The sequence below is a fragment of the Triticum aestivum genome, chromosome 6D, assembly GCF_018294505.1.
Source record: "Triticum aestivum cultivar Chinese Spring chromosome 6D, IWGSC CS RefSeq v2.1, whole genome shotgun sequence".
In the NCBI taxonomy this organism is placed as follows: Eukaryota; Viridiplantae; Streptophyta; class Magnoliopsida; order Poales; family Poaceae; genus Triticum; species Triticum aestivum.
Genome location: NC_057811.1, coordinates 468,456,614 through 468,465,698, shown reverse-complemented (window position 1 = coordinate 468,465,698; position 9,085 = coordinate 468,456,614). Strand labels below are relative to the sequence as shown.

The 9,085-nt window shown below is 46.0% G+C and overlaps 1 protein-coding gene across 1 annotated transcript; it reads right to left on the bottom strand.

The window, feature by feature from the left end:
- Positions 1-1,935: 1,935 nt before the first annotated feature.
- LOC123142050 (uncharacterized) lies at positions 1,936-4,511 on the bottom strand. Its single transcript, XM_044561077.1, has 2 exons — positions 4,350-4,511; positions 1,936-2,843 (listed from the first exon to the last, which is right to left on the bottom strand). Exon 2 carries the CDS (start codon positions 2,812-2,814, stop codon positions 2,434-2,436), a length of 381 nt encoding a protein of 126 aa, XP_044417012.1. The 5' UTR covers positions 2,815-2,843; positions 4,350-4,511; the 3' UTR covers positions 1,936-2,433.
- Positions 4,512-9,085: the final 4,574 nt, after the last annotated feature.

The following is a 9,085-nucleotide window of genomic DNA, read 5'->3' as shown; positions in this document are numbered from 1 at the left end:
TTTATGAAACTTCCTACGATATGGCATCCTGTGGCTTATAGTTATGCTTGATCGGGAAAATGGCACTCCACCTAAATGCTAGTGGTGGCCATATCTGGGGAGGTCGATAAGCGGGAGGAGAAAGAAGGGAAGGAGGAGGGTTCAGACTATGACAAGGAAGGGATGTCGATGAGGCGAGGGTGAATAGGTGAAGGCCGCAATATAGCAATATGAGCAGCTGAGGGCCACGCAAAGATTACGTGGAAGTTGATGGGCAGTAGAAGGTTGGGTATGGGGAGACAGTCGCGGCTTGTCCTATCAAATATAGAGACATATAGATCTTCTTAGCAAATCACCATATGCACCGTATTCATTTTTCATCAATTTGATGGTCAAACAATCTCATTTGTTGCTTAGTTTTTTAGCACGTGTTGTTCACGAAGTTGCCACGAAACTTTGTCCTCACTAATTCTCACATGGATATCCAGTCCATGGAAAACTCATGCAGTCATGATTGTTTTGGTGAGAAGAAAAGTATAATGAGTCGTCTTTAACTTTTTTTCATGAACCATTTTCATTTCCAACCATGTTTATTTAGCATCGATTGTGATGTGCAGTGACATATCAGCACATCGTTAACACATACGTTAGGCGGAGAGGGGGGGGGGGCAAGGAAGGAACACACAAGCGGCGACATGGAAAGGGGAGCGGTGGCGAGACGGTGATGGGGGATGGGGTCCTACTAGTACGAAACTCAACAGTTTAAAAAGTTATCCTTTCTTAGCACACATGTTGTTTAAAAGGTCCATGCTTTGAAACAACATGTGTTAAATAACTTTGGCACTTTGAGTTTAAAACTTTCACATTGTTAAATCTTTTATCTTGGTCCGCCACTAATTTCCCACGAACCATTTCAAATTACCCTTTGCACCGACTACGATTGTATGCATACGTAGCTACCGATCGTGTTAGTAAAAAAATGTAACATTTAAGATCCATCCGGCCAGCTACCCTCGCTGGGATAAATTAATTAATGTAGGTAAGAAACTTTGATTCGATAAATTGAATTCTCATTTTCTCTTTTAGTGGAGCCCTGTAAGGGACCCAGAGAACATATAGATCGATCCATTGCAACTATTTCGAAGAAAATCAATGTCAAAATAGGTAGTTAAAACTTGATTTTACGAGAGATCAGCGACCAGTGTTTCTAATCATTAAATGATATTTTGGCTTTGAGAACGTTTCGAAGAGATAAAAAAATATAGAAGAATTAGACAATATTTTTGAAGGAAATCACGAAGCCATGTAAGAGGGGAAACCCACCTAAGGCTAGCATGGTCAGGCCTTGAGAGTGCTCCCCGCCCCCCGTGCGAGCATCTGATACAATTTCCGGATGTGTCCTTTGCCTGCAGGCCGCCTTGAGTTACAAGGGAGAATATGACATGAAACCAACATTCAAAGAAAACTTCGTCGAAATCACGTTTAAAAGTTTCAAAAAAATCTAAAAAAAATATGGGATGCAAAGAGGGTGATGTTTCATTGCCACGCGAAATTTCAAGTTGAAACACATTATGGAATGTGAGCAATGACAAAAAAAACAAATTCAGCAACATATAGTGATGTTACTGTTTGGCACTATTCAATGCTGATTTGTTATTTTCATAACTCCCATCCCGTAATGTGTTTAAACTTGGAATTTCGCATGGTAATGATAGAACATCACCCTCCTAACTTCCAATAAAGTTTTTCAGATTCTTTTGGAACTTCAAAACATCTTTTTCATGTGGTTTTCATCGGTTTTCAACGAATGTTGGTTTCCACATGATATTTTCCTGAGTTACAAACCTCATAATTTTCTTGGAATTAATTGCCACCGCCTAACACACTATCTCTAACGGCAATGTTTTCACTTAAGTGGGTAATTAACAAAATGTCATTAGTCCATGTGAGGTAATACTAATAGCAAGAAATCTGCTCCCTTGATGAGCAGCACCGAAACAAAATAAAACATGGCTGAGGCTAGCTCTCGTCTACATGAGAATCAACTAATGACATTAGCATAAAAAGAAAAGAAAAAACACATGAAACTTTGTGTAAAATCATGGCGTAGGAGTTAGATGAGACTTTGCTAATTCTCATATAGCATATCCGATAAAACAAACCTTTGTGTGGCTGAATAGTTCTGGTTAGGAATCAGTCGAACTGGTGTTTATAGTTGCCACCAGAACAGCACACAAATTAAGACGCAGGTATGCATAAACTCCTCTGTTCCATTTCTCTGGAAGAATTACAGGGAACTTGTGTACAGGTCCCTCACCACTCCACCAGTACTAAAGAAGCACTGGTTCTATGAGTAGCACCCGATCCATGCGTCGGTGCGCGCGAAATAAGAGGCGCACCGTCCGCCACTAGTGAGCTTAAGCCTAGTACGGTCTGCGAAGCCGAGCAACCGGGTCACACGGTCACGGCGAGGCGGCCCAGCCTGGACGGTCGGGGCTTGAAGTCGCGGCAGCGGCGGTGGTCGTTGCCGCCGGAGGACGGGGGGCTGACCAGCCCCAGCAGGTGCGCGCGCAGGATGGACCGGCCCTTGGCGGTCCTGCCGCCCGAGCCGACGCTGCTGCTCCTGATGATCCCCTCGCCGCGCCCCGTCGCGCTTGCGCCCGACGTTGACGCGACCTGCTGCGAGACGCGGCCTGACGACGACAGCGGGCTCCGGTGGCGACTGCAGCGGAAGGAGCCCGGGTGGTTGGTCGGCGAGCAGAGGCAGGTGAGCTTAGGCTTACAGCCACCGGGAGCCGCGCACGATGACCTCAAGCTCGTGGATGGGTTCGCCATGGCGCAAAGCTCATTTTACCGGCAACCAGCTAGCCAATCAGCACATGACACCACATCAAGCACTCATATACGGGAGATGTATTTCACTCATTTATCAGGATTTGCATGCAGTGTATTTTCTGCACTAGGACCCACCATATGTCAGATGAAGGACACATGCATGTGACCATCTCTTGCTCACACACAAGTACTTATGAAGTATGCATGCATTTTATTTTCGCTTTGACAATTTCAATCACGCATATCTTTTAATCTATAGTTTTATTTTTAAAACTTTTTTTTATATTTGAACTCCCAGGATCAAGACCTTTACAACAAGATCATTCTTGGATATATTTGAAACATGTTTAAATTTCAACGTTTCAATTCACTTATTTCGATCAATCTATTAATTCCGTATGGGATTGTTTTTCATTTTAGTGATTTTTTTTAAATGAGCTAAACTTGTATTGAGTGAAATTAGAAATGAGCTAAAATAATTTTGAAATTAGTTTTGTAATGGATGAAATATAGTATATCAATAGAATTTTTGAGTGAAATATTTTTAAACGTGTGAAACATGTTTATTGAAATGATTGAAATCAGTTTTTATATGAGTAAAATATCAGTTGCGCAAGCGCACAATGAAATTAGTTTTGAAATATATCTTTTGTAATGAGTGAAAAAAGTAGTTTGAAACGAGTGAAATATAGTATTTCAATTGAATGAGTGTAATGTGTTTTCGAGTGAAATTAATGTGTTTTTAGTGAAATAATTTTACTGAAACCGAAAAATTAAATTTGTGAGGATGAGTAAACAAATATTCAAAAGAAACCTATTTCAAAAGAAATAGCAAGAACAAACCTATTTCGTAAGAAATATGTGAAATAAACCGTTTTTATAAGAAATGTGGTGAAATATATTTAGTGAAATGATTGAAATCAATTTTTATATGAGTGAAATATCAGTTTCGCAAGCGCGCAGTGAAATTAGTTTTGAAATATATCTTTTGTAATGGGTGGACAAGGTTTTTCTAAACAAGTGAATCATAGTTTTTTCAATTTAGTGAGTGTAATGTGTTTTCTGAATGAATGAAATCTATCTTTCGTAAATGAGTGTAACGTGTTTTCTAAAATGAGTGAAATCTATCTTGTGTAAATGATTGTAATGTGTTTTCTGAATCTATTGAAATGTGAAACTGGCTGAAAGGTTTTCCAAAACTAGTGAAATGTGAAACTGACTGAAATGCTTTCTCTAAAATGAGTGAAACAGTAAAATTCAAACTAGCCAAAGTGCATCCAAGATTGATCTTGTTTTAAAGGTCTTGTCGCGCTGAATTCAAAAAAAAGAAAATATTTCAAAGCTGGATATTTAGTTCAAAAGTTATCAACCTTTTAAAATGTGGCATGGAAAATAAAATGCAAGTATTTAATATGTGCATGCAGCTCGTTCATCTGCTCACTCTCTCACCCTGCCACCTCACAAAAGGTACTGCTATAGACCCCGTCCAACCTTGTATGGATAAAAAAGAGAAACAAAAGCATAATGGGGTCTACCTGCCACATCAATCTCAAAGCAACATTTGCGGTAGATTCTCCACCGGTACATCCCGCCAACTTATTCGTTCGCCAGGGTGGCTTGGACGTCTGACTCTTCTTGATTCTTTGCTGGCTTCTCGTCGGAGCTGAGATCAGGGCAGGTGGTTGCGGGTGGATGGCGTCGGGAGTCCTGGCCTTTCCGGGGCCGCGCTCCCCGTTATATAAGCTCGCCGGTCGCCGCAGGGCCCGGCACGATGCATGTGTGTCTCAGAAGACGACGTTTTTCATGTCAGTTTCGTGCGTGTAAAGTGTAAACCGGTTTAAGTTAGTTTAAGGTCAGTTTCACGCGTAATTAAATTCTTGCTCCACGTCGCGCTGTTCTACGAACACGGTCAAGTGTACATCGGAACAGTGGCGAAGCCACGTTACATGGAGCAAATTCAACGCACTGAAAATTATTTTATTTTTAGCATAAAATTTGTGTCGACCTTCACTCTGAAATTAAAGCGAACGTGGACACGTAAATGGACCAAACTCACTGTCAGTAGCGTACTCGCATGTGTTGTATTCTTCTTCACGGTGCAGTACATAGGTACTCCATCCATCCGGGTTTATTGGCCCTAATTATATTTTGGGTTAAACTTTGACCATCCGTAAAACTGATAAAACATAAATTACAGTATGAAAAAAAAGTATATTGTTCGATTTTTATTTGAAAAAGGTTTTTTGCAATATATTTTAGGGTTCACTAGGACACCGCGATAAACTAAGTCTTTTCACTAGGACATCTGCCATGACAAAACCACGACAGTTGGCGCCCATCGTGGGGCTATCGCACGATGGTTTCGAGTTCTTAGAGGGCAGCTTCGAAGGGCTCAAGAGATAAGCTGTGGGCCGGATGACTAAGAGTCGTCGCGGCAAGCTCTACATCGACGACGCAGGCTGGGCCCCAAGGCCGGCTCAATCGAGTACGGGTACCGGGTCCCCTTCGGCGGCATTCACGTTTTCATTGGCAAGATCGGCGAACCGAGCCCTGAGCCGGACATCTGCACTGACATCGTTGAAACGGCTCAGCGTACGGGACCAGCCTGGGTTCAGCCTGCCATGAAGCGTGCCTTCGTGGAAGTCATCCACAGAGCGGAGTCTGAGGTTAGATCGGCATCTGGTGGTGAGACCGGCGTTTACTCTGATGACGAGTCATCGACCGGAGAGACCGAGTCATTGCACCAGTTGCAAGATGGCCGGATTATGGGCTGTTCCGATGGCGACAGTATTCCGGACCCCTTTGATCCGCCAAGCTGGGTTGCGATCTTCATGGCCGGTACACAGCCTACGCAGTACTCTTCGACTGCAGCGGCGATGGTTTCTGGATCAGTAGCTGCGACAGCAGCTGGGGCAGGAGGCCCTGTGCGACCGCCGGCTCAAGTTTTGTCTGACTTATTTGACGCTTTGGCAACACTGCTAGCGGAAGTTAACCCGGCGAATCAGGATGAGCATGACGGGGAAATCGCGAAGGTGAAGGATCGGATAACTCAAGCCAAGGCAGACCTGGCAGCTGAGGATACCAGGATGGCTGCAGAGCGGGCCGAGTTGGAGGCACAGGCTTACCGACTTATGTTGGATTAGAGCGCATCAAACGATGTCATGAGGAGAAGGTATCGATCCCATCTACCTCCGGTTTATGAGGCGAGGAATCTCTTTGACACGCCAGGAGTAGGAACCAGTAACCCGCCCGTGGTAAACCGGGTGGAGACACCTGGAACGGGAGCGCCGATTCAGCCACGTCCGATGGATCCGCCTCGTCAGAACAACGTCCTGTCACAGCACGTCCCAACACCACCGGGTCATTACTCTAACCCGTTGGATAATATTGTTGCCGCCGCTTCACGATTGGTAGCTCTCCCGATCGAAGGCGAGTCCCCAGTAGCAGTTGAGACACGACGGGCTAGGGAGCTCCTTCAGACGGCCTTGACTCAGCAGCAGGCTTATTCATACAGCCGCGAGAGGATTCATTCCACTCCCCGCCCAAGCCGGAGTTACAGCAGGCGCCTTGATGAACCGGCCGTATCAAGCAGTGCGCGGAACCGTAATCCGCCTCGTGGCCATAACCCAGCGGGTGGTGGTGCTGATGCTCAGAACGTGGTGGACCAAGGAAGAGCGCGTCGAGAAGCCGAGTTAGCGGCGCAGTACGCGGCCCGTCAGCTTACTCCGGTTCGTCCGACAACTTCGGTGGAGCCAGGAGTTACCTCCAGTTCTTTGGGAGTGCAGTGCCTCGCCTCGGCTCTACGCAATGTATGGCTGCCCAAGGACTTCAAGGGTCCACGTAAAGTGCCCAATTACACTGCCGATTTATCCCCTGAGTCATGGGTCAAAAGCTATGAGATGGAGATGGAGATGCTGGACGTAGATGATGCGGCATGTGCTAAATACTTCACCATGATGTTGGAGGGGACAGCTCGCACTTGGTTGAAAAATTTACCAGCTAACTCCATTGGTGTCATGGGCCGAGTAAAGGGCCCGGTTCATTCAGAATTTCAAAGACACGTGCAAACAGCCCATGTCAATTGTGGACTTAGCTGCCTGTGTCTAAGAGGAAGGAGAATCAACAACCCATTGGGTGCGCCGGGTTTTGGAAATTTTGCATTCATCGGACCGCATCAACGCTGATACAGCAGTTTTAACGTTGGAAGGCAATTGCCGGTTTGCACCTTTGAAGCTGAAGTTGGGACGGCTCAAACGTCACTGCAATGACATGGGGACACTTATGGCAGCTCTGGTGAAGTATGCCGACTCCCATAGTACCAAGGACCCCGAGTCTGACGATGACAAGACAGGGAAGGGAAAGAAGAGCGGCAGCACCAAAGGGCAGCAGCATAACCCGGCGGGTCATGGAAACAACGGTAAGCGTAAGGCGGATAACAATTTAGATTTTGTGGCTAACACCAACACGCAGGATAATGGTCAGCATCGTAAGGGTAAACCGCGCCCGCGTGGTGGAGGATCAAATCCCAATCCTGAGCGCCTGTCTTACCTGTTAAGCCAGCCTTGCCCAAAGCACGGATCACGGGAAAAGCCAGCCACGCACCTCTGGAAGGATTGTTTTATTATGCGGGAATTCAAAAATTCAGATTTTTTCCGGTATGATCATGGACCGGCCGCGGTTCAGGCCCCGGATCTCATGGGCCGGGTTATGGTGGAGGCAGTTCCGGTTCAGGATTTCACAATAATCAAAACGGACATTGCAATCAAGGCAATCAGGGCAACCAGGGTGGTTATAATCACCAGGGGAATCAGCAGCAACAGCAGCAGTCGGTTACTAGAGCAACCCGAAGCAGTTGAACAGTGGGCAGTACCATGTCTTCACCACGAGCCTGTGCAAACGCGATCAGAAGCTTCACAAAAGGGCAGTAAACTCTGTTGAACCGGCGGTGCCCCGTTACTTGCGCTGGTCTGAACAGCCCATCGTGTGGAGTCGAGAGGATCATCCACCCCGGGTTGATAATCCGGGTCATCTGGCATTGGTGGTGGCGCCTCAGGTTGGCGGATATAAGTTCACCAAGGTACTCATGGATGGAGGGAGTAGTATCAATATCCTTTATTATGAAACCTTCCATCGCATGGGGTTAACAGATGAAAATCTTAAACCGTCAAACACCGTTTTTCATGGTGTGGTGCCTGGTAAATCGGCGTATCCGGTTGGTAAGATAGCTCTGGAGGTTGCTTTTGGAGATGAGCATGACTCGAGATCAGAAATATTGACTTTTGAAGTGGTGACGATCAAGAGCCCATATCATGCCCTGTTTGGACGGCCGGCTTATGCCAAATTCATGGCAAGGCCCTGTTATGTTTATCTGCAGCTCAAGATGCCGGGCCATAAGGGGACCATCACAGTACACGGGAGCCGTAAGATCGCTTTAGAATGTGAAGAAGGTGATGCGGCCTATGCTGAGTCAGTTTGTGCGACAGAGGAGTTGAAGTTCTACAAAGACAATGTTGATCCGGCGGATATGACTTCTTTGAAGAAGCCAACTACAGAGCATGATCCGGCCTTGAAGTTTAAATCGGCTGATGAGACTAAGCTGGTTGATTTTGTTCCTGGCGATTCATCCCAGCAGTTTAGCATCAGCGCTAACTTGGATCCGAAAAAGGAAAGCGCGCTCATCGAGTTCATCCGTGAGAACCGGGACATCTTTGCATGGAAGCCTTCTGACATGCCAGGTGTACCGAGGGAACACGCTGAGCACACTCTTAATATTGATCCCAAGTTTAAACCGGTCAAGCAATTCCTCCGCCGCTTCAATGAAGAAAGACGCAAGGCCATTGGTGAGGAGGTAGCCAGGCTCTTGGCGGCTGGGTTTATCATTGAAGTGTTTCATCCTGAGTGGTTGGCTAATCCGGTGCTAGTACTTAAGAACAACGGCACCTGGCGCATGTGTGTGGACTACACAGATTTGAACAAGGCTTGTCCAGCGGATCCTTTTGCCCTCCCTCGTATTGATCAAATCATTGATGCTACGGCGAGTTGTGTGCGTTTGAGTTTCCTGGATGCATATTCTGGTTACCATCAGATCAAAATGGCAGTTAAGGACCAGGAGAAGACAGCTTTCATAACTCCCTTTGGAGCCTTCTGCTATGTATCTATGCCTTTTGGGCTCAAGAGTGCCCAGGTGACTTATCAGCGTTGTGTGCAGAATTGTCTTCATAATCAGATCGGCCGCAATGTTCATGCCTATGTGGATGATATTGTGGTGAAA